Genomic DNA, 26,947 nt, shown 5'->3' with positions numbered 1-26,947 from the left:
ATCTCGTAAGCCTTTCTGTCCACTCAGGTTTTTCAGAGAAAATTAGCAGAATCGTTACAGAGATGATATTCTTTTTTTGTGCAAATATATAATAAATATTTCTCATATGTCAGTCAGAAAATTTCAACGAAAAGACATGTTCCCGGATGCTTTAGCTACTACCACAATAGTACAAGATGTCAGTGAGTATTAGAGGTTTAGGAAGGCTAAGGAAGGCATCGCAAACTTTGAAATGTTGGATGTGAAAGTATATCTTAAATTATTTATTATACACTACCATGCTTCTGAAGACCGAGAAGAGGAGAAAGGAGGTGACAATTCTCACGGATGACATTTCTATTCCTAGAATATGCGTCATGTGTCTGGGACCAAAGTCTACAGAAAAATAATTATTTCTGTGGGACTCAGGCTTCTCGAAGAGTTCGACCCATTGCTGTCTTCAATAAACCAAACAGGGATAAGCTTACAGAAAAACAATAGATTATCTAAAAATACGGATATGGCGCAGAAAGGGGAGATGATGTTTTGATTCCTTAATCTGACAGCAGAAAGCAATGCGCAGGAGTTGCCCTGTGATCACTACCTCTGCCCGGCTCTTCTGTCACTGAAGTTTCCTCGCTGATGTGGCCTTACTAAGAAGATACCTGTCGTCAGTAGTCAGGCCCGGGATCACAGCCCAAGGCCATGTGTTCTCCCATCTTTGTGCTCACCTGACTTTCTGAGGACATCACTTCCAGCTCCTTACACATATTCCCACTCATTCTTTTTGACACCTGTCTCGATTGTGTTCCTTCTTTACCTAAACCGTTCCTGACAGTTGACTCTTTATTCATGAGGAGTATCTGCTCCCATTATCGTCACGGAATATTCCTAGCTCAGCACACAGCACACACCCGCATCTTAGAATCTCTTCTCCACTTGATTCTGAAATGCGCATATCCGAGATTTCTTTCCCACGTGTTATCTTCCTTACAGCTAGATCAGTGGTGCTTAGCAGGCAGAAAACTCACTTAGGAAGAAGGACAAGGCTTGAACATTTAGTTTTTCTAATGTTTAATTTCTTCACAAGACCGAAGGACTCTGCTTCCTTAGGTTGTAGCATTTCCAAGTAAGTCCTCCAGAGTTTTTGGTGAAAGTGGATAACTGTGCATCTCCAGTGATACACACCATCACTGACTCTGAGATCCTGGATTAATTCATTGTCATGCTTCACAATGATTCTGATAAAAAAAAAAGTCTACCCTTAAATGACTTTCATTTTCTTAGTATTTCTTACAAGGCTACTCTAAGAGTAAGTAGCCAAGATGCTTTGGCTCCCTTCTCCTTACCACGATCTCCTCTTTCAACATTTCCCAACATCTAAGGTAGTCTTTTCCTCACCTCATTGACTCTTCAGTTACCTGCACGTGACACAACCCTAACTTTTGCCTCTGTGGCTCAGTCATTCTGTCCTGGAGCACGCAGGCAGAAAATGTTGGTTCTTCTGTTGATTTCTTTAACAGTGAACATCTTATCCTAGTGAAAATTCATTTTCCATGATAAGGCAATGTTGGTATCCACATGGAATAGGAGGAAATATTGCCACCCACAAAATAATTAGAAGTGTACATACATTTCACCCACCTCTTCAGTGCCTTACTTCTTAGACATGCCATATATTTTAATATGTATAGGTTCTTAAATGGAAAGTTATTAGTTTATTTATTATCTAAATAAAGAGAATATTACTAAACTCTATTTTATAGCTGTCTGACATTTAAACTGAATCAACTACCAGTCAGATAAAACCAGAAGAGAAGAGAAAATATTAGCTTGGATAAGATCTATTTTATAGAATATAAATGATATAGTAAAGTATGAATCATGAAAATTGAAATTAGTTTCATATGTTTTTTTCCATTAATTAAACATGAGCTGAAATACACTTTATAGTTTAACTCAGGCTATATAGTTTACAACACTGTATGTTTAATATCATTTTAATTAGAGGATATCTATACACAGATATGTGCACTACAACAGAGAACTCTATTTTGGATATGTGTACTGAAATGCACATTCATATTCTCTGATTGCTAGCCAAATTACAGTGAAAAGAAGCATGCGTACACTCATGAATATGCAATCTTCCTCAGTTTTTGTGGCTAGTCTTGTCTCCCGCATTTTCCTGGATCTGTCAGCTCCAGAACCTAGTCCTGGAACCTCTGGTCTTCTGGAGCTATATAGCCCTTCTCACTAGGCTCATTCCATCTTGCTGTTTAAATGTGTTGGTTAGGTCCATGGTTCCTAAGACCATCTCTCTAGCTTGGACCTGGCGCTGTCATCTTAACAGCTCCAACTTCATGTTCACTGAAAAATGAAGCTCTCTCCTGGCTTCCAATCCTTAAGAACCAGCTCTGACGCACTCTTCCTTGTCTCAGAGGACGGCTGGCTGTGGCCATTTAATGAGCCTTCTGTCAAATTTTCCAGGCGTCCTGCTCCTTCCTACAAAACAAACCCAGAGCCCAATGACCTGCTTCTACCTTCACTGGAGACCTCATGGTACAAGAGCAAGACCAATACCCTAGCAAACTCCATCATCCTTTCCAACCACAGGGATTATTGCCATGACCTAAAAAACTGGCCCGTAGAGTTATCTCCTTGGGAATGAATAATTCTGGAAGGTGTGGAACTGCTTGCTGGATGCGTATGTATAGAGCGGACAAGGAAGAGAACGAAAGGGTTTCTTCCTAAGCAACCTGACCACAAGACCACATCCCGGGGTGCACACGGTTACTGATCTGTTCCTCCCCTGCCTTCTCCCACACACTGCTCAGCCCATCTGCTCAACCAAGCTACTATTTTAGGCAGTGGAGCTGTGTGTGAGAGAGACACAGAGAGAAGGAGAGACAGAGAGAGAGCGAGAGATGACACATGAGTAGGTAAGAAAGGAAAGAGAAGGGAAGAATAGGGGGAAGGTTAGGGGCAGAAGAGGACTGAGGCCAATGCACTGGAGAACAAAACACTCTATAGTGCTGTGTCTGTGCTTCTGTGGCAGTTGAATCTCCAGAGAAAAATCTAAGGACCATTTTTTAAATTTAATTTTTCCCCCAATCAAGTACTACTTGTAAATAAATAAATAAATAAGTGATCTTCTGAATCCGGAACGGGGAGGCGGGGGAACAACATGCTCTCAATTCTGGCTGTGAAGAAATGTGTTACCCCTGAGGGTAACGAATGAACAGGTACACCTTAGCGCTATTGAACATACCTACCCCTTTGGCTTCGCGGGGTTTTTAACAATGTGCTTCATGGAATTGGAGATGGGCAGGGCACAACTCTCTCCTTTCCCCACGTGCGCTGCCCATTTCCAGCCGGAAGCTGGGCTTGGCTACAACAGCCAGAGGAAAGGCAGTATCTGTTTTGTTTACTTATGGGCCTCACCTACATATAACCACAGGAGTTATACAACCTATCCTGAAACGGAGATAGATTTTTTTTTCATCTTATGTTTGATTGTAAAAACATAAAAGAAAGAGGAAAAAAAAATCTTGGATTCGTGGTCATTTTTAAAAGCAAGGGAGTGTCCACCAAAGCTTGATGCATGTGTCAGCTCTGTGACGAAGCGCGCCGATTACACGGGGTGAAGACCCTTCCGGTCTGCTCGCTTTGTTCCCCAGAGGAAGCGTGCGTGCCGGCTCTGATCACACCTGTTTCAGCGCTTGCACTTTCCATGGTCATATCCCATGACCTTAAAGTAAGCCAAGTTCCTCTTGCATTTTCGCTTCCCTCACGGTCCCTTCTCACCTGTCCCTGATTTCCTTTTCCCTTGCCAACTTCTAAGGGTCTCTCCGTTCTACGTCAATGTAATTGGCCTTGTGGTATCTCCACACTCATTGTCCTGCCAAGCTGTGGTGAAGAAATGCCCAACCCAGGCCCCCGAATTTCATCCGACCTCAAAGACACCTCCTCCAGCTCCGAGGTTAATCAGAGAACACGTTGCGGGACGAAAACCACGCGGACATGCACCACGCACAGTAATGCTTTCCTGACTGCAGACAGGCATGAGAGAATTTACGAGGACTCACGGGAACGTCTCAAAATCGAATTGTGATGAGGATGGCGAGACTCCGGAAACTTATTAGAACCCATTAAAATGTATACTTACAAAAGGTCATTTTCATGACATGCAAATGACGCCTACAATAATGACTTAACTTTATAGAGTTCCACACTGCCGCAGGGGGTCCTGTGACACCAGGTTTCCTGCCCGAGCTGGGGTCTCACTTTGCCTCAAGAGCTTTGAGCAGGTCACTGGAGGCCTGTCATCGGCTCTGAGATGCTCAAGTCTCACGACATTGCTAATACTGGGCCAGGTGTCAAGCTGGCTTGTGGTAGGAAGATCATCACCTTCCTTCTCCCAGAACACGCCAAGTACATGTTCCCTGCCTAGTGGAATATGAGTTCACTGTAACATTCTAACACATGCCAGGTGGCTGTCTTCCAGATTAGAAGAGGTTTTCCCTATCTCATTCCTAACTCCAGAAAAACAACGTCCCTCTACCAGCAAGTAACTTCTGTCACATTAGTTCCTGCAGATGGACATGTTTTATTCTCTCCTCTTCCTTGGCAAGACATGCTTGTATACTGCATTCATTCGCGTCCTCCATAGGGGTATTCAAGAAACACTTTATCGGGTGAATAGTCTCACAGAGATGAGTGTCTTATGTTTTTCCCTCCCATGTGGAGTCTAGGAAGACAAAGGATCTGAAGGTTAAAGTGCTGGTGTGGACAAGGAGGAGGCTGGGGCTATAGAGGAAAAATGCAATCAGATGATAGTATATGTATGTATGGTGATAAATGCCGCCTTGGAGCACTTTATCCTGTGCAGTTAAGAAATGTGAAAGAACAAAATCTACACAGATGGAATTTACATATGCTCAAAGAAGTTACAAGTGAAAATGCACTCAGCTATATACTTTACGTAAGAAAATACCTTACATAAGGTATCACATCTGCTTATTTATGTAATAAAATACGTAAGAAAAAAGCCCTATCGATAAATCTTCACTATGTGATGTGCCCAGTGACACATCCGCAGTACATGGAATGTGTTAACTTAAAACATTTTCAGTAGAACACTTTGCGATGAGATCCATAATAACGAAAATTCCACTTTACAAATGAGAAGGAGAAGGTGCAGGAAGATGGTATCACTCGGCGGATATAGCCAAGCCGGCGAGTGTTAGAGCCTACACAAGCCCTGCAGGGAACAGCCCGGGAAGTCTCCTGCCTCACAATACAGACAAGAAAAATTAAACAGAATTGTAGAAAACTTGGCAACATTATACACCCATCATGTGAATTTGGAAACTAAGAGTAATAATTGCTAAAAAAAAAAAAAAAAAAGATAATTTGGCAGACCTAGTAGAAATCATTTGGCAAAGCACACTAAAAGATTAGTTTATTCTAGGAAAGAAAGATTCTACACACTCCTTTATTCCTTGAATTAGTGTGCTAAAGCTAAACGTTATGGGTAGACTCATCTAAAGTGACGGTATGGGGAAAATGCCATTTGCGAATTCACTTGGGATTACTTACAATTTTGCAAAACTCCTTCCATCCACATGGCCACATTTGGCCCAATGCTTTTCAAGCTTCATCATTCCCACTAGACGGGAGGTCCGAAACCTTGCCAAGACACTCCTACTAAACGTGTTCTATTCTCGCCCTACCCTAAGCATAGCTATGAGGTGAAGCTCATTTCTTCCTCAAGATTGGTTTGGTGCGCTGTACAAATTCACAGCAAAGTCTCTTTGGAGAAGAAAAGCCTGGCATGCAGGTTTAGAAGGAACAGTGTTGGTATTTACTACACTATGACCTGAACTGGGCATAGTGTAGTAAACGGGGACCAAATCACAGGAGAAGGAAAATACACCTCCCAGGAATCAAACTACAATCCACATGAGAGATTAAATTAGCATCCCCTTCAACATGACAGACTGCCAGCAACTGGACACAGTTCAAAAGGAAATATGGGATTGACAAAAGCTTTTAACTTATTCTCATTTCCATTGTGCCCATAGGATTTCATTATACTGCTGAATAGAAAATTCTATGACAGAAGGTGTTCTTTCAGAAGGGAGAACAAAAGCTGTACTGGAAGTGAATAAGAGAGGAATTTTAGCTACTGACCCTGAAATTGATATTTTTAAGCACATTATGTTTGGTGTATTAAACCTGACTTCCAGAGAAATACAAACATATGTGTTGTCTGAAAAGTGAAGAACACTAAATAATATATATTACGTATTAATATATTAATATTTTTAATATTACATGTTACATAATTATATACTATATTATAATATATATTACTATTTATATATATATATTACAAGCGCTACAAGTGGTAAATAAGGGCCAACTCACAGGAGGAATATATATATATATATATATATATATACACATACATATATATGTGCATGCGTGTGTGTATGAGTTGCTTGTTTAAAACAGAGGAAGAAGTCTGTGAACCTGTGAATGCCTTTAACTTGACATTTTCTGCCTCCAGAGTCATGAACAATAACTTTCTGTTCTTTAAATTATCTAGCCTAAGGTATTCTCTTATAGCAACAGGAAGAACTAAGATGTCGCATTCCATCAGCAAGTTTCTGTAGATTGGAGTGCAGATCTCAGTGTTTAGAGGCTCAAGTAGAACTTGCAACACTTCCATCAGCAGGATATTAGTGCATTTCCCTTAAGGCTACATTGTTTTCCTCTTGGGATGGAAATTGGGGGGCAGCTAACATTGACTGTGGATGTTTGGAGTGGATTGTGAGGTAGTAAGTAGGGTGAGTAGCCACCCAGGAAGACTTTGACATGAAAATAATTTGTAAAAAGAGAACCAGTTCTGCCTTTATTCCAAATTAATTGACAGATGGTAAGGAATTAAAATATTTAGGAGTAATTTCTCTCATTGGCCTTTTAAACTTCTTTATATAGGCTTCTGATTTTAAATGAGGTCATTTATCTTCATGAAAGCATAATGGTGTTCGCTCATGGAGGGAATGCTCTGGCGAAATCTGATCTTCCTGGTGAAATTAGGCAAGTTCACAAGTATCAGTTAAGGTGGTAACTTTACGGTTCCTTTAAACCAATGCAGGAGGCAAAGAATGTATTTATCTTTTGTAGGATAAATACACTTTCACATGGTACTTGGGTAAATCACTGACACCTTTCAAAAGTAAATGTTTGATGTTAAATTGAGTATCCTGGTTTTGGTTTTAAGCAAACGGATGTGTAAACAGGGTTTTAGTTCTCCCAGAAAAACTTCATGTTTGCACCATGAAAACCTCCATAACGCATTTGATTGTACTATTGACATGATGGAGGCCAGGTTATCTCAGGTCAAAATCCTTAGAGCTAGCCAGGCACTGTGGCTCACCCCTGTGATCCCAGCTACTCAGGAGACTGAGATCTGAGGATCTCGGCTCAAAGCCAGCGTGGGCAGGAAAGTCCCTGGGAGGCTCTTATCTCCAATTAACCACCAGAAATCCTGATGTGGCACTGTGGCTCAAAGTGGCAGAGTACTATTCTTGAGCACAAAGAGGCTCAGGGTCAGTGCCCAGGCCCCAGGCTCTGAGTTCAAGGCCCAGGATCTACAAACAAACAAACAAATCCTTAATGCTTTACTCTCATATTTCTTTTCATTCTGGGATACTATCTCTCAGGTTTTGAATTCTGTAAACAAATATTTATTTTCATAAATTTACCTTCTTCCTAGTACATATCAACTGAAATTCTCTACAGTTTTGAACTTTAACTCACCGGTGCAGCTATTCCTATTTTGTCCTGCATACCCTTCTATTGTCTTCCCACAATGGTGCTGGTCTACAGAGACATGGAAAGTTTGCAACCTTCACTAAACATTAGACTTTGCCTTCGTTTTTCTAGGGTGATACGTCATAGACAAAATGTTTTCAAGCTCCAAAGATGATTCCGATTTGTAGGCAAGGAAGAGAACCCAGGTACTCTATTCTGACTCTTTGGGAAATTTTTCTCCACTGCAGTTTCTCGAAACTTGAAGTCAGAGACTCTATCTGATTTATATATGAATCCCAATTGAACTCGACCTGTGGAACACAATACACAAAATATTCTGTGGGGCACTCTGCAAGATCCAAATCTCAAGATCCGAATCTCTTACTCAAGGAGAGCACAGGCGGTACTATGAAAATATCAAGCAATGAAAATCAAATGCAGCATTGCTATGACCTAATAAAGCCACAAGAAAGTCCACCAAAAAAAATACTGTTGAGGGCAAGTGGATTGATTTCGGGAATCAGTCAGGACTAAGGATGACCGTGAACCGCCGGACAGACCACACACAGAATTTTCAATGTGATTAGATCGTGTCGACAGAAAGAAGAGGGAAATGGCATGGACTGAGAAGGGACAATTTGTTGAGAAAGGAAATGAAACAACAGGAGGAGGTGGGAATGAGTGCAACCTATCAGGGCGTGGTTTGCACAGCATGTAAGAAACAACCGCACAAGTATGCACTGGAGGGGGAAAGCGTGAAGACAGGAGCGCCAGGGCCCCATGCCGAAGGAACTGGATATGGACGGATGGGCTGGGCTACTGGAAAGCTCTGAGAGTCCAAGTAATACCCTCAGATGTGTATTTAAAAAGACGTTCTTCCTAATGACCCTGTAGCTTTCAAAAATGTCTTTGTATATGTTGTGACTTGTATTATATGGATGTTCTTTCAGTCAGTAGTCACTGTACTAATTAAAAAATTAGATGTCTATTTTAATGCAGTATAATGGAACTAACTAAAAAAATGAGGGGTTATCATAGGAAGGAGGGCATCAGATTTAATCGAAATATAGTACATGTATATATGGTAACACCCCAATAAAACACTTTCTTATTATATATATATATGCTAAAATTTCTTAAGGATCTCCAAGAAATATAAATATGTTATATCTTCTCTCAGAGAAGTAGATTTATATCTGTCTATCTATGTCTGTCTGTCTATCTATTCTATCTACCTATCGATCTATCTATCATTTGTCGATCTACTTATTGTTTAACTGGCAAGAAAAGAAGTGAAGGTGAAACAGTATAATGACAGTGTTAGGACCTGCAAAACCATGACCTAAAATTAGCTGCCATTTGGCAGGCACAAGGGGTGGGGTGGGGGGAGTGAGGGAGTAGTCCCAAAAGAAAGGTAAGACCAACGAAATGTCCTTTATTAAGGTGATTGCCTGTCTTGCAAAGTGCAACCTAGAGTCCAAGACACTTTACCCAGCCAGGTCTGCTTCCCTACATTCTCTCTGACTGATGCATTCGATGTTTGCTGCTAAGAAGGCTGTGGCAAATGTTCTGGCCTGGTGTCCTAATCCTTTGGGCTGGTAGTCTTTGCTCTGGTCAGTTCAACTTAACCAATAGGTTTACTACCGGGCTTGGGGGACTACCTCAGCAGGCCAAATTTGTCCCCTGTTCTACACTCTGGGGAATTCTTTATTTTTCAGATCCATGTTAACTTAATGTTGTAAGTATTTTATTATGGTTTGTGAATGCAATAATTAACACATGAAAATTCACTTGTGTTTCTCTTGCTCTTAAGTTTGATTCCACAGCTTTGCATTTATATGCAACATCCAGGAGAGAAGTGGAGGAGAGTAAAGAGTTAAGACAATGATGAAGATGTTTAAAACTTGAAATATAGTGTTTGGGGATGAGCCACACAATTCAATGTTTGTCTTTGCCAATAGCACGTAATGCTACTTTATAAAATTATAGGCTTTCACTGTATGGCTTGCATACTGATGGCTTCAAGTTTAACTAGATTCTAGATGTTCTGTAGACAGTTTCAAATCTTCTAATTAGATTATACTCTTTAAAATTTGATTGAAAAACATGACAAAACACAACTAAATGATTAAGTCAATTCTCAAGGCAGGGACTTCTAGTTCCAGATAAGATGAAGTAAATACAATCTATTTTACTTCTGCCACTAACTATGACAGCTCAAATACTGAAGTTGCATCAAAAGACTAAAAGGTAGAAGAAAGAAAGCTTTTTGGCTGGGGGGGGGGTGTCTCGGGGTTTAAGAAACCCTGAGGACGGTGATGTCAAGTGCTCTTTCATCTTCTGGAAATGTCCAGAAAAGAGCAATCTGTCAACAACAAAAACAATCTCTAAAGTGGGAAAAGCAGGGCTCAATGGAATATAAATCTGCCTTTTCTGGGATTGTGTACCACTAAAGATGGTGAAGAAAGGGGTCAGTAAGAACCAGGTCCTTTCAATACGGTCCGTGGGCAGAAACCTGTCCTCCAGGCACAACCCATGTCTGGAAACAGCGAGCATCTTGTTCATCAAGTCTGTGTTCACACTGACTTCAGTGCCCAGTGCCTAGAAAGATGGCGGGAGGCACCTCTCTCCGGTGGTTCCTTCCATGAGACTGACCTCCCCCCACCCTCAGGCAACAGTCACAGATCCACTTGAACAAGAACAATGGCTGAGCTAACAGTACTATAATAAGATCAATTTCCTTTAAAAGGGTTTTTTATATATGTATATAATATAATAGCATGTCGGTTACTCACTTCTAACTCAGTTTCAATGCTTCATATCTGAACGCATGGTCACTAGAAATGTTATATGTGATCAATGAGATCCTATTTTTTTAAAAGTTAAGGTTTCGCCACTGAAGTAGATTTTCTCATAGGATGATGAAAGCAACCTCAACTGAAGAATGAGTATTTTCTCCTAATTCTGTTCTTAGTCTAAGAAAAGCAACTCCCAAAAAGTCATTCTTCACTGGTGGAGATGTTCCTTACGCTCTGCTCTTCATGAGTGTGGCTATAGTTAGAGAAGACTGCAGAGTAAGCCCAGCGGGAAGAAAGCGGGTGGAAGAAAAGGGTTTATAAAGCCACATTTGCAAGTGAGAAGAGAAAGGGCATAACAGAACTGTGCACAGGGCTAATACCCTGGTTTCTGTCCCGTGTTTTGTCCCTAAGGAATAGAAAGATGGCTCCGTTAAGGTCATCCCTTAAACGGTAGCATTCTCCTTTTCAAAGGGCACAGCTAAAGGACGGGCAATTATGTGTCCCGCCTCGGGTCACAGTGGATAAGGCAGGACCCATGCTTTCCATCAAGTGTCTTGGTTGTCATAGAGGAGGTAGACAATGTTTCCACTTCCCACTGAGAAGCAGGGGTTTCAGGACAATGCGTGGTGGCACAGCAAAGCTCGCCAGGCGTTTCAGGATTGGGGTGAGGCGGATTTCTTTCTTGAGTCGCTTCAAGGCATTCGACAACTTTACAACGCAGGACAGGCGGAAGCTATCCCAAGTGATTCCTTGGGACGGACCACGTTTCTCAATTCTAACCTTGTCTGTAGCTCCTTACCCATCTGTGAGCTTTCCTTCTGACTTTACTTACTTTCTTCTTTCCATCTCAAATCTATGGAGCAGTTTACGAAGACCACCGTTCTTAAATCCCTGGACATGGGCTGCGGGGGCTCCCACGGTGACCACGTCATAGAGCGCATCTGGAACGGGGGACAGACAAGGAGGTGAGCGCTGGGCAAACATTCGTCCCCCGCACCCAGATCCCGGGAGAAGTTTGAGGAATGATTCTGTTTCAATTTGTAGGAAGAACTATGAACTCTCATCTCAAGGGGGCAAGGGGAGCTAATCAATCTTTCTACAAGCCACCTGGGCACCTCAATGAGTTATAATACTTCCCTGATTTATGACGATACCTTAATTATATGCTACTGCGTGGAACAGCATGTTCCCCCATTCCTCAATATACTTACTGAGATAACATGCTAATTGGTCTTTTGTGTATTTTACCTTATTGAGTTTTGCATCATTTAATTTGCAATCATATTGAAATTCAACAATAATGAACAATCTTTCAACCACATTTCACAGAGGCAAGAATGAAAATAATAACACACTGTGACTCAAGGGCATAACAGTGAAAGTGCCTTTGAAAATAACTTACCCTGGTTTCCTGCTTGTGTGTACTAAATCTTGCACAATTATATATGCATGCGGTTGCAGTAACCAGACATAAGATAGAAAAGATTGACACCAAAGTTCTTCTGGCCTATATTTTAGCTGAATACTTTTTTGTTAAGTTAAAACAATTCACACATATAAACTGAGATAGAATTTGTTGTTCTTGCAAGCCATTCACTTTGGTGCCTATTAATTTTATGGCTTCAAACCAGTGAAGGCCTTCTTGTTAAACTATGTTTTCTTAGAGAGATTTCATTTCATACTAGATCCTATTTGAATTGATTTTGGTATTACTATGTAGATGTTTTTCATATCTCATTTAATAAGAAGACATAAATTGTTTTATTATCCTTGGGTAAGCAGCATACCTTTTCCAGAGTTTTTCAACCCAAATAAATGTTGATTCTATTTTTTAATTTTAAAAAATCTCTTCAATTGAATGACATGAATAGCACACTCTGGAGATGTAAAGTCAGAAGAACTAGAACAAAACCCAAACCAACCTATCAATAGACATGCACTAAAAGACATTTGGATCTTGCCCTTTCTAAGCAAATAGAAGCCACCCTATCTCAAGATAGCAGTATAGATGGTTTCAGACACTGAAGTACTTCTTAGTCCAGGGAATTGCATTTGTGACTAAGGAAAAAAAAAAGCACAAGATTCCTACAGGTGTTGGCAGCTGGCATCTGTTCTGCTTCTAGAGGCAGGTGTAGCTTTCTCCAAGAGTCATGACATCACCCAAAGTTACCAACAGTAAATCCTCGCTTGATGAGAAACCAGAGAACTATGAGCAGTTGCCAGGCTTGTCTGTGATTGCAAAGCCTTTACCAACGAATTGCCTGACTTCTTCCCAGGATGGCAGTCAGTGTTTTCTGGAGGGCTTTAGTAACCAACTACAACCTGCGTCCCTGGTGTTGGAGCTCATCTCTGCCACTTGAAAGTTAAATCTCACAGAACTGACACAACTTTAAACCAAAAGAAATGTTTTTCATCCCCAGCTATGGGTGTGTGTACTTTGTCTCAGTCTGAAATAAGAACATACTGGATCCAGTTGTGTAAGCTTAAGTTAAAGAGAGGTCCCACTCACATTTAAAGCTACTCACTGACAATTTTATAATCCAACACTTTCTACTGAAGTCATGTTTATTATTTTAGAGTCACAATATTGTGCAGTTGTCATTTGAGAATATCAATTATTGATATCTCAAGGCTAGAATAATTAAGTTTCTCTCTTCAGATGATTTAGCCTTGAATTTCACTTTCAACTACTACAAAAAAAGTAGATTGATCTATGTAGGTAGTTTATTTCTTAGATTAGTTTCTGAAAAATTCTTAGCATGTCATCTTCATTTCTTAGTTGAGTAAGCTGGACTCCTTTAAAATTAGAATTATCTGCAAATGGATTGTTTTTCCCTAGAAAAGACTAGATAAAGAAGTCAATAAGAAAACACAAGTCAGTCAGATGCGTGAGGCTTACACCTGAAATCCTAGCTATTGTGGAGGTGGAGGTCTGAGGACTGAGGTTTGAAGCCAGCCTGGTCAGAAACTACTGAGGAAAAAAAAAAGCCAGAAGTGACACTGTGGCTTGACTTTGCGGTACCAAAGAAACAACAATAAAAATCAAAGTAGGAGTGTTATACAGAACATTCAAGAAAAAACTGTGCCCTTTATCTTCATAGGATAACAACAAAAGCCTGTAAGTCTTGCTTCACTGACATTTTATAGTATTTCCAAAATGCCTGTGGCTCTGTAAAGGTGGCATAGTATTTAGTGCCATAGAGAGATGGAATTTAAGTCACTGCATCTCTAGAAGCTAAAGTGACTGGGTTGGTTTGAGATTGCATAATAGAATTCCTTTGTGGCCTTTTAAAAGTCATCTAATAATAGAAAGGAGATAATTTTTTTCCAGAAGGTCCACTTAAGATTCTTTCAACTATAAAACAGTGCACATATCCATGAACCATCTCCAATATAATCCCAGACTTAAATGACATGCGCAAGTCCGTTGACAGGTATCAGACGGCTTTAAGGACTTAAGGGAATCCTGTCTCGAAACAGTACAAGCAATTTCGCATCATCCTTGAACGAATGGGATGGCAGCTATGCTTCGCGGATGGACCTAATCTCCTGCGGTAGAGAATTCGGTGCCCTCTAGGAGGCCCACAGTGTAGAGAGGGGAAGATGAAGCACTGGAGGTGAGCAAACACCACCACAAGGACACAGTAACTGGCTGGTGTCGAGCCTCATTCCAACCGTACCTACAATAACGTCAAATACTTTTATTTTACAATGTATACCAGTTAAGGCTCTTGCCACAACCACAGAGAAACAAATGAAAGGAACAAGGACGTGTGCGGCTGTGTGGGTGCTTGGGAGCGTGCGCTTCATTCCGACAGGCCCTCCCCTCGTGAGAGATAAAAACCAGGAGGTGAACGGCCATGAGCTACCTTGAATCACCCTCCTCCCTCCCAGCTCTCCAGTTCTCCTCTCTCTTTGTGGGCTGCTTCATCATGACGTCTCTGATTTTCCTCCCTACAGGAAAGATGACTAGGCTGGGAATGTGGCCTAGTGGTAGAGCGCTTGCCTAGCATGCATGAAGCCCTGAGTTCCATTCCTCAGCACCACATATCCAGAAAAAGCCGGAAGTGGCGCTGTGGCACAAGTGGTAGAGTGCTAGCTTGGGAGAGAGAGGGAGAGAGGGAGAGAGAGAGAGAGAGAGAGAGAGAGAGAGAGAGAGAGAGAGAGAGAAGCCAGGGACCATGCTTAGACCCTGAGTTCAACCCCATGATTGGCAAAAATAAATAAATAAAATTTAAAAATACAGGCATTTACAGAGCACTGATATTTATTGTTAGTCCTTTGTTGAAAAAGTAGAGTTTCATAAAAGTTTTAATTTTATAAATAATGGCAGAGTTGTTAAGACTATTCTGCTAAACTAAACTATGACTAACATAAGCCAACACTAATGTATTACTTCTGTGAAAAAAATATTTAATTGCATTAACATAAACCCATTATTTCTTAAAAGTACATTGAAGGAAATGTCCTTAAAACATATACAAGAATTAAAAGAGAACAGTCGTGTACTCTTGGGAGCTGTATTTGACAACAGTCATACTGAGGTCCCAGGAAAGTAAAATCCATTGAATGCCATCAAAGGAACAACTTACCTTTGTCGTTTGGGGCATTTGTGCTTATCAGTGTCAGCAAGGCCGTGCAGGAACTGCGTTGCGGTACCTATTCTATTTGTTGCAATTAATTTAAGTAATGAATAGGGATGAAAAATTAGCTTAATGGTCTGGGGGCATCCGAAGTTAACTGCAGGTTACTTTGCTTGTCAGCATGAGACATCGCAACATTAGTTCTGCTCAGTGGCTTGCTTCTAGAGCTAGCCATTAGCCTTGTGCCTGGAGAATCTGCCACGATTATGTGGGTTGCTGACTCTCCAGATACAGCAGGATTATTAATCAAACATAGATAGACAAGATTTACTCATGGTAAGGATGAACAAAAGCAGGAGGTGATATCCAAATAACTCACCAGTGAAATAACAAGGCTTAGCCAACACTAATCGCCTCATTACCTTGCAAAATGCTCTCTCTGTAATTCAGCTGAACAGTCACATCAGTCAGTAACCAGGAATCTCAAATAAATTCAACTCCAATTAGAAATCCATTCAATATGTTGTATAAACAAGTAGAAAATGTAAACTTTGGGTCGCTACCACCTATTACATCTTCCAATATTTTTATTCTACAATTAAGGAAACTGATGTGCAAATATACCAAATAACCTGCTCAAGGCTTAAAGAATTAATAAGAGGAGCCTCAGATTTGTTGGCAATTTTCAGTCTCTATTGTACGATGTAAAAAGAATATAATATGTATTAATATATATAATCTGAGCTTGATTTTCAAAATAATTTTTAAACTTAATTATACAAATATTCTTGTAAGATATGCTTGATGATTTAATATTTTGTAAATAATGGGCATATATGTATATAACATGCATATGTATACATATGTGTATCACTTATAGTGCATATGTTTGATAGATATATAAATAGTTTTAGAAAAAATCAGTGTATAATTCAGTACTTTTCCTATTGATTTGGCTCTTAGGAGATTTAGCCTGTCAGGAGAAAATATGAGATACTGTTCTGAAGAGAATAATTGTCTTTCTGTTAACAGCTTTCTCAAAAGTCTTCTCATTCATGGGTTGCCTCCTAGATTTACAATAAGAAAATCTTGCATTTCTCAGTTTTGTTTGACATTTGCGATGATGTTTGTATGTCCTTTAAAAAATATACCCTAGAATGTAACTGCTTTTAGAAATGAGTTCTTCACAGATGCTATGGAGATGAAATGAAGTCATTGTTAATGTGGGTGCTCATTCTCTCTGACCAGTTCTCTTGAAGGAGAAAGAGATGGGCATGGACAGAAGATGGAGGAAGACACAGAAAAACCCCAGGGAAAGGTGGAGGGATGGGGAAATTCATCATCAAGGCCAGGAAAGCCAAGAGTGCCCACAGCCCCCAGAAACCTGTAGAAGTCCAAGATTTCCGTCGAAGCTCCAGAGGGAGCGTGGTCTCCTGACCTTTGACTTAAGGCATAAATTGTCCAGAATTGTAAGCAAATATATCTTGGTTATTGAAGTGCCTGCGTTTGGGGCCTTTAGTTACAGTAGCCATTAAAAAACTGATACACTTTCCAAAACAAACTACTTAGGGTAAACTTTCTTTTTTTGTTGTTTTTTTTTTTTTTGCATTTCTCAAGGCCTTCCTTTTACTTCCCTGTTTCCTTTTTCAACTAAGTCAGAAGCTTAACACTTTGTTTTCATCCTACTTATTCTAGACACTTTTCAGAAAACTTCTTGGAAATCAGCCCAAGAAAGAAGGTTGTTTCAATGATGGATTCTGTATAATGGTAATACATTAAGACTCGTTCCCAAATATTTGCATGTGCAATGAAGATCAATCCACATCAACTCAGCCCTCAAAGTATTCCCCAAAAATGCAGTGACAAAGGCACTAGAGTCGTTTCTTCATCACTAACCTTCCTGTGTCACGTCTGGCCCTACACAACTCTACCTTCTGAGATCTGCCAAGAGGTAAACCTGTTTATAAAGAGCACACTGTACCATAACAGGGGATTCTCAAGTGAGTAATAGCAGATACCTTTCATGTGTGGGCTGTGTACATGCATTCGTTGCAGATGTAGATTTACTGGAACAAATTCTAATGTTTTCTCTCCTTTGCTGCTGCTTGATTTGAAAGAGGACCCTAGAAGGAATAAAAAAAAAAAAAAAAAAGCTCGATTATTAGGGAATAAATAAACAAAAAGTCTTGTCTCTATGGAGAGACACATTTGATGGAGAACTGTCACAAAGAACTTCAGAAAGAAAACCTCATCCTCTATTTATGAAGTATCCTCACAGAATTTCAATTTAGGAAAAAAAATCCAATTACTCTTATAAGACTCTGAAGTAGAACAACAGCTTTCCCTCTCTTGTTTTAACTATCAACACAAGAGAGTAGGAACTTATCAATACTTTTTTTTAATCTTTGGCTGTCTCATCTCCATTGCTTAACATCAGCTTTGCTGGGAATGAAAGTAAAAACAACTCCGTCCGTCTGCTGCAGTGAAGTTACTGTTTCCATACCTGCCTCCTTGCTGAGTTCATTCAGAATGTCTTGGTATAAATTCACCATCTGGTCACAGTGAGTGAGGACATTTTTCCGCAGATTGTCCCAGTGTGGAGAAAGTTCACCAAGTTCTTTTATCTCCTGATTTCTGTAAAGATTGTAGAAAAGAAAAGTAGAAAGTCTTTGTCTTAAAGCTAGAGACATGACTTTTAGTTTGGTTACCAAGCCTATGAGAATTGCTTAAATAGATACCACAGCAATGTTTTAGGAGTATCCTAGCTTGAAAGATTTTTTTTTAAATCATTTTAAAACAGGGGCAAAATAGCAATCCAGAAATATTAAAAACTATAATTGAAAGGAGGAAACATAGTTAAATTTCTTGATGAAATTGTCACCAAGATGGTAGACTTACTCTCCTTAATATAGAGAGAAAAAAATGTATTAAAAAGCAAATACGGGCTGGGAATGTGCCTTAGTGGTAGAGTGCTTGCCTAGCATGCGTGAAGCCCTGGGTTCAATTCCTAGCATCACATACACCAAAAAAGCCGGAAGTGGTGCTAGGGCTCCAGTGGTAGAGTGCTGGCCTTCAGCAAAAAAAAAAAAAAAAAAAAAAAAAAAAGAAGCCAGGGACAGTGCTCAGGCCCTGAGTTCAAGCCCTCGGACTGGGAGGAAAAAATAAAAAAGCAAATACACATGTCTCAACTATAAAGATAGTTAAGTTCTAGATTCAATTTTCCAAACCAGACAATATAGAAAGGGCCCTTTGCCTATGCTGAAAGTAAAGAAGATACTCAACATACAGTTAATATATAAGATGGCTGTATTTTTGCAGTTCAAAAAGTAAATAAACCTATTTTCAGGTATGGCTTTCTTGGCACTAGTTTATCTGAAGAGCACAGTTTAAATACCTTTTGCATATCTGTTGTCTCTTCTTTGTCAAAAAGGAAGAGCTGATCCTAACATTTAGGTTTTAATTATCACCTTTTCTCTAAATCTCTACCCTTTAGCCAAGTTAATTCAGACCACCAAACTGCCTTTTTAAATTATAGTGATAGATGGCCTAATATTCATTTCTGTAACCTTTTACCAACGTTTTCATGAGGCTAATTTAACCAGTAATAATGCTGGTTAAATTTGCTATTTTGGCCATGACACATGTTAAATACCAAGCTAATAAATTCAGACGATGTAGATTGTTTAGCATTGTGCTAAGCTCAAGAGTAATGGCTGGTATGAAAAAAATGTGTCTTGCTTTCTGACATTCTTATCTGTCTCCTTTTTGTTCCAATACCCGTAGCCTTTTATACTGCTGTGCCTTTCTTTTGAAGTTCTTGTAATCTTTGTAAACATGAATCTCATTTGTCGACTTCCCTGGAGATTGCTTTTCATGACACATCATTCATGGAACAAGTACATAATCAGGAGAGAATGAGAGTACTCATGAGAGAGCTCATGACCAAAAAGGAGGGGGGAAGGATGGTTGAACAAGGGCCAAGTCAAGTCCTCACTACTCAAATGGGGAATATTGAAATCAATGACAAAACAAACAATGCCTACATCTTAAGATATCTAAGCATCCCATATGTGCTTACAATAGAATCAGTCAGTCAAAGGCATTTTTAATCCTAATAGATACACCATTGTTGGAATTTACCTTGCCTTTATCCCAACTTGGCCTGGAACTGTACCAGGAGCTCACCTGAGTCTTTAGCTTCCTAAATCACCTTTACAGACTTTGGGAGTCATCAGCTTCCATTCCCACATAAGCTAATTCCTTATAATAATTCACATTTATATAGATGCAAATACACACATATGTATGAAAAATGTGATATATATATATACATGTAAACTGGATGTGTGTGTACATGCATACGCATATACCACTGTTTCTTAGAGGAACCCTGACTAAAACAATAACCAGGCGGGGATTTCTACCACAGCTTTCTCAGCAAGGTACATAAAAAGTCAGGCATGGGTAGGGGAGGACAAGAGAGTGGAAGAAAAACATCTGGAATACCATAGAGACCCTTCCATGGGCCTTTATATGTTCAACCTCATTTCACAAGGAGACTTGTAACTCTGTAGGGGAAAAATGACTCTGCAATACTCAATCTATTTATGGGACATGCACACAAAATCTCTGTAGCGCCAAGAACAAACTCCACATACAAACACTTATTTTATTAGAAGGGTGAATTTCGAATGATAAGCATAAAAATTTAGGTACCTAAATTCAAAATTCCTCAGAATGGTGAAATGGAATCATTGTCATAAAGATTATTTGAGAATAACAGTTAATTCATTTACAAGAAGGTAATAAGACCAAACAGCCTGATAAAAATTTATATACCAAACAAGACGGCTGAGTAAGAACGACATTAAGTGTTATTTGCGATTGTTACTACTTAAGTAAATAGAAATATTTCCCCGCAATGAGCTCTGTTAGGCCCTTGTTGTGGAATAAAAATAGCGACGCAATTTACCCAGAGTCTTTAGGTAGTTATCGTGTAGTAAAACCACAAGTGAGTGCGTACAAGCGGAGGGTTTAACAGCCAAGCTGGTTTTCATTCATTAAGCAAAATTAGACCTTAAATCAAACCTCAAAGAAGTCATAAAAATGTATCTGCTAGGGGGGGAAAAAGTGAAATATTAAGAAGTCAGTGAAGAATAGGCCGCCTTGATGACCGGTGGGCGGCCCCAATTTCGTAAAGTGGTTGTGTGACACCATCAAACCGAGCAAAGTTCAACCCGACGCCGGCTTTCCCAGACGGCTCATCCTGCCACTCAATAGAGCAGTGCTCTCACTGAGAGGAGGGCTCAGAACTGCACCATAAATTACAAGCTTATTTTTTTTCGTTCATTTTCATAAATGACAGTGTAGTTACGGTGGCAATCCAGGAGCTACTATTTCACTGAAAAAAATGATGAAATTTTCTGAGTGGCCATTCACACCAGCTTTCACTTGACATTATAATAAGTGGTTATTACATGATACACTCAATAAAGTTTCAATTTATATGCAAAGACGAAGAATTGGAACACGGTTATTACAGGATTTAGTGGTAATCACAAAATCTATGCATCTGATAAACAGTCGGATTCTATAATTTAATTTTAGGTAGCTGCCTTAGGGGGGGAAGAAAAAGCAAAATAGTGAGTATATCTTGTTCTAGTCTTAGAGTCCATTTGTTATTCCCGATAAAGGTGAATTGGTGTTTATTTCTAAATAATGTCTTGCTTACTCTTGCTAGTTTGTTTTAGTTATGAAACACTGGCTGCAATTATTTCTGTTTAAACTTTAAAGCTCAGTACCCCACTTCTGTTCAAAGTGGTAGGTGAAGGTTCTTTTCAAATCCGCGTGCTTAATGACATGCCTTTTTATTCTGAGGGGCCGCTGAGACCACAAGCTGTCCTTGCAAGGATGGTACTGGCACGTGACAATTTTAAAAAGTGCAGACATTATCCTTTTAAGTCCTTGCCCCTGGCCCTGGTGTGAGGCTGGCGCCCAGCTAAGCTTCCCAGACAGATGGAACTCACCAGACTTCACTGGGTGTGTCATAGTTGGCTGGTGGACACTGTGAGACTGTCCAGGTAATTCCTTTTGATCTCTTCCTTTCCATCGTCAAAATTAGCTTTGCACAGACTATATATCTCCTCATTTGGGCCTCACAATTCGCAGAAGGGATTATCTCAGAAACTGCACTGGACACAAGGAGAAATTTGGTCGCAGTGGGTACATTTCAAGTGTCCAGCAGCTGGTCGACTGTCATATGAGCAAGCCCGGCGCTTTCTAGCATCCTGGAACATTCCGTTGGATAATACTGCCGTGAACAAACGGCAAGATCACGTTGGAGAAGTGACATGACGCATTCAATGCCCAGCGGCCAGCAAGTGGCAGAGCCAGGACTTGTACTCGGCTATCATGGATGTAAATCCTCTTCTCCTTTTCATCTGAATTCCTCAGGAGCACACTTGTTTTTAAAGGAAGTATCCCTGAATAGAAGGGCAAGATTGCAACCTTCCACCTGAGGGAATCCTCAGGACAGAACTTTGCCCAGAGAGCTGGTTCAAATACTCCCCATTGAGCGTAGATGAGATAGTTGAGACTGTCACAACCACTAGAAAGCCAACGTTTTCTTATTTCCATCTCATTTGACAAATGTGAACTGTTCAGAGTACCTGACAAATATTTACTCACTCATAGCTACCATGGGAGAGGGTATCATTGCCACCTTCCTCTTACGAATGGGGAAATGGAGACTGAGCAAAGTTCAGTATCCACTGAAGCTCAACCAACGCACCACTCCCAGCCAGCCTGGCTTGGTTGGAGCTGGAGTTTTCTAGAACTGAGTAGTAAAATGTCATAGACTGGGTGGCTAAATCAACAAAAGTGGAAGACTACGTGGCCACAATTCAGGCCTCGAGGAAGTGCTGTTTCTGCGCACTGTCCTACCTACGATGCTGCTTTGCTGGGTCGTGGCTACTTTTCCTCTGCGTACACAAGTCTCTGGTTTTTGTGTGTCTGGATTTCCCCTCCTTCTATAGACATCAACCGAGTTGATTAGAACACATCCCAATGGGCTCCTGTGAATACAATCACACACCCCCTTTAAAGACCTCATTCCTAACGTAGTTACAGTCTGAAGTACAGGGACTGGGGACAGAGGGTAATTCAAGGGAAAGTGAGCTCTTGCTATCGATGCCATAGCTTAGGGCCTAAGTTTCCCCTAAATGTGCATGTGCTAAACATGGGGTAACCAAATTACAACATGATTGAGAGGTGGCTGGAGGCTTTAGGCGGTGGGGTGAGCGAGAGGAGACAGGGCACCGGAGGCATGCACTGGAACTTTCTCTCTTTGGCCACCATGAAGAAACCTCTCTGCCATTTCTCTGCCATGATCAACGGTGTCACCTCAGCCCCAAGCTACGAGCGACCGTCCACTGAAGCCTACGAAACGGTTGACAAAAATACACCTTTCGTAATTTATACTGTGGGTCTCAAGTATTTTGTTATAGTGACAGAAAGATGACTAATGCATACATTCCTCTAGGAGGAACATAACAGTCTCTTGTCTTTACCACCAATAGTCAAAGCACGGAACCTGCAGCTTGAGAAAACTCACTAGGGGAAAACACAAAGCAAGTGCCAAATGTCTGTCACCTACAAGGATGAAACAGCAAATGTCACTTTCCACCTTAAATTCCAATGGGCCAAAATGAACAAGGGTGATACATTATCCACCTATTATTGTTAACATTAGTGCGACAGCTGCTAGGTGTCTTAGTTCAGTCCTCTGCAACAGAATCTTAGTAATGTTGGAAATGTTTCCATGTGATATCTAACATGGCAGCCACTGGTGTTGTTAGCTATGGGATAGTTAAGTATCTCCTGGGTGATTAAGTAAATGAATTTAAAATTTTCATTTAACTATGCTAAACTTAAATAAGCTTAAATAAGCACATGTGGTAAATGAAGACAGTAGAGGTTAGTATACTCCCTGTTGATGTAGCATCATAAAAATCTCAAATGTGTACATATATATGTATGTGTACACCTATGTGTGTGCATGTGTATGTGTGTGTGTGCACACACGCTCTAAGGCACCATCACTAACTTAGACAACCACTCTGTGCTAATGCACTTCCCATTCCAAACTCCTCCCTCCATTTTCCAAGTGTAAGCACATTGCCGTCTGCTGAGAAGTTCATTTGTTCTTAGGGAAAACATGACTCCGAGTTTATCAATTTATACTTCATATTGTGGTAAATTTCAGCAAACTGATGATGAGTTCTTCCTGTTTTGTTGGAGAACATTAGAGGCGCTAACAAATATAAAACCTAACTAGTACTCCACAACTCGTGATCTCAGCTCAAAACCTACCAGGACTGGGCCGAGAGACACACTCAATCTGCTTTTCTGCTCACTGCAACTTCATGGCACAATCTAGTAAGCGTATTCACAGGTGTGCTAGGTGAATAAGCCAAAAGGACTTCTAAGAAAAATTACAGTCTCATTGTGCTGAAACACTACCAACTTTCCTCTGTGCAAACAATAATAATAATAATAATAATAATAATAGCTTTAGAGCATGCCTGCAATCCTAGCTACTCGGGAGGCTGAGCTCTCAGGACTGTAATTCAAGGTTCTCCTCATTGAAGGATTTGCTTTCTCTGTACTAGGAGTGTTTCCTCCATAGTTCATGATAACTATGTGTGTATATTACTTAGTCCTTGTCTGCTTTAAGGAAACTGGAAACTAGATCCATCACATATATCGATAAGATGAATGGGTTATATTTTGTTTAAATCAGGAAATTCAGAGCTTGACTAATTCCATATCTACAAAGTAGCAGATATCAGTTTTTCAGCTCTGGTTTATAATGATTCAAATTCTGCACTTTAATGTTTACAACACAGTCACTTGCACTCAGCCCATTTGAAGTAAAGAATCTTGGCACCCCAGGGTGGGAAAATATATGCTTCTGAAAGGGTTTTGCCCTGTTCCTTCCTGCGGGGAGATTTTTAACACCCTAACAGTGAGATACAACCCATATTTCTACTGCCAGCTTGACAACACTAAGCTCTCCACAGAACTTCTCATTAAAGGGCGCCCAAGAATCCATAATGATGAAGTAAATAGCAGAGAGCATCTGCCCTCCATACCAGGAGCTGGTAGGACAAATGCACTTTATACGACAAGTAACAGAACGCATGGTATTCTAACTGTGCGTCGACATTACATGAAGAAAAATGAAGAGAAGAAACAACATTAAATCAGGAATGAGCCGACAGTGTCATCCTGGTGTGGTATTTGTTAATGCATTCTTCTGGGTGCTTAGGACTCGATTGTCAGGAACAAACAAGCAAGGGAGGCAAAGATAGAAATATACATAGGAACTGGGAGAAAGAGAACTACAAAGCACGTCTGGGACTCGTCTGTTGAGGTTTATTTGGTATGTGTGACATGTAAAGAGAGGAGCCGGCTCCCAATTGCTTTCCCTACTCATCAATGTTTCTTAGATGCCAGTAAAGATTTGCATTATGCTCTTGTTTTAGCCAAGTACATAAATGTCTCCAGACATACTGAAAGACACACAATCTGGTCATGGGAAAGAAAAGTACACAAACCAGACTACAGGATGTGGTAGATGTGAGATTGTGCCTCCCGGAGAGTCCACATGGAAGGAGCCTTTTCTCATGATAAATGAACTTCAGAAAAGTGAAAAATAAATTAATACCAGAATGTCAAACCATGTTCAGCAGACCAGCTGCCTTTTTATGTAATAAAATCCTACCACCTATCTTTTTTAAATAGGAAGAATGTTTTTGCAATAAAATTGACTGGAATGTGTCTGACTTTAATTTCTAAATATTTTTATTTTTCTTTCTGAGACCCCGCAAACTACAAGCTAGAAGGTTACTCCCTTCTCTGGACCTTGAATTAATGGTAATAACTATACACGGAGAGTACAGGATAAAAAAAAGAGAAACATAATAAAAATAAAATTAAGTTTTCCTGGGGACTTTATTTGCAACAGGATTCATTTTCACTGAAATAGTTGTAATTTTCCCCCTAATTTTCTTATCCAATGATAAGTTTTATACACCACTTTATGGCACAGGAATTTATACTTTTTGGGTAAAGCCAATACTGTATGGCCACAAGTCATATCTAAACATATAAATGGGCACATTATGATATAATATAGCACTTGTGGCCTGCACGGAGCTTCTACTATATAGGTACCATCATTTTGTGTGGTAACTAACATACTTCAATGGAGACTGAGCCCAGAAAACTTTGAAATAGTACAAAATTTGAAGAAAATTCCCAGCATAAACAAAATATGTGGCAACATTAAACCAAACTGCAAAAATTTTATTCGTGGTAGTTGGGGAAGACCTCTATAACTTATCTACACTCAACCCAAGCTCAAAGGACTATAAAGCTTGATGCACTATTAAAGAAAAAGTAAACACACACACACACACACACACACACACACACAGACAAACAGAAAGACAGCCAATCATTTTCAATGCACCGTTCCCTTTTTCCTTCCACAAAGGCAGTCCCTCACCAAAGAGTTGCTGTTCCCTTCCATTTTTCAGTTATCCTAGATGAAAGAATCCCATAGGCTTCACACACACACAAAAAAATGATGGCGTAAAAATCTTCAAAATCCACAGGGAAACGAAGCCGTAAAATGACACGCGGCCGCGCCAAGGCTAACCTTCCTGAGAGCAGCAGCAAACCACACCGCGCGGCGGATAGCAGAAGGCTGCCCACAGAGCAGGGCCGCCTCCCCGTCCCCCACAGGCCAAGGTAGGGCAAATAAATAAGTCAAGTGTTAGCACTTCAAGGTCAGGAACAAGGGCACAAGGGCACCCCAACAGTATGGCCACCTATCACCTGTGGCACCGGTGGCATCTCCGTGGTTACTAGTCATCCTGTAAGCGATGACCTGGCACCCAAGCGACGCGTCAGCAAGAATCTCTCTGTACTTGATACGATATCAAGCAGTAAGCCTTACCTCTATCTTTCCGGGGTTAGGGAATCAGGAAAAGTAAAATTGGAAGTGATGTGCAATTTTCCTAGGTTGACAAAGGCATCTAGAATTTTTAGACTAAAATCTGAGGAGGAGCTACATTTTGAACAGGCTTGATAAATGAGAAGTCAAGTTCTTAGAGAAAAACCAAGTTACTACGAACCGGTTAAGGCCCAGTCTCCCAGGTTTCTTGCAAGGGTTTGCATATTCATTTTGTATTTCTGTGGGGAAAAAAATTACCCTTCTAAATCTTCCACCCAAGAAGAAGCATTTGCTAATGAGTTAATAAAATTCCTTCCGGTTGTTCTTTTCAACACACGTGAATTAAAGCTAAGACGTCCTATCTTAACTGTTCTGGAGCTTTCATTCTTATCTGATATCATGTAGTAGAATTACAGACGTATTTAAAATACAACAACTTCAGCGTGTCCCAGAAGTGGAATTGCTGGGTGTGCCCAGACATGACTCAGTGGTCGAACGGATGAAGAACATGTACACAACGTGTGCCCCACTGAATTCTACTCGTCTGTCAGAAAGAACGGCACTGAGTCGTTTGTAAGGAATTGGAAGGACTGGGAGAGGATTGTGTGAAGTGAGGTAAGCCGGACTCAGGGACGCACAGTTGCACGGTTCCCTCCTGAGTGTGAACCAGCATGGGACTAGAAACCTAGAAGTAAATACACTGGGTGGCATCCACACCCTTACCAATGAGGTCTAAAAAAGAA

The 26,947-nt window shown here is 40.3% G+C and overlaps 1 protein-coding gene across 8 annotated transcripts in view; it reads right to left on the bottom strand.

Moving 5' to 3' along the window:
• The window catches only part of Inpp4b (inositol polyphosphate-4-phosphatase type II B), a 305,059-nt gene that overhangs the window by 87,760 nt on the left and 190,352 nt on the right, over window positions 1–26,947 (bottom strand). For all 8 annotated transcript variants that reach the window (XM_048333627.1, XM_048333628.1, XM_048333629.1 and 5 more), the window contains 3 exons: window positions 17,688–17,818; window positions 17,203–17,307; window positions 11,434–11,542 (listed from right to left, as the gene is read on the bottom strand). In XM_048333627.1, coding sequence (XP_048189584.1) covers window positions 11,434–11,542; window positions 17,203–17,307; window positions 17,688–17,818 — 345 coding nt within the window. The remainder of the gene's footprint in view (window positions 1–11,433; window positions 11,543–17,202; window positions 17,308–17,687; window positions 17,819–26,947) is intronic.

The sequence above is a fragment of the Perognathus longimembris genome, chromosome 24 (genome assembly GCF_023159225.1).
Source record: "Perognathus longimembris pacificus isolate PPM17 chromosome 24, ASM2315922v1, whole genome shotgun sequence".
Classification (NCBI taxonomy): Eukaryota; Metazoa; Chordata; class Mammalia; order Rodentia; family Heteromyidae; genus Perognathus; species Perognathus longimembris.
The sequence above is the reverse complement of the archived record's forward strand: the minus strand, read 5'-3'. Positions and strand labels throughout refer to the sequence as shown.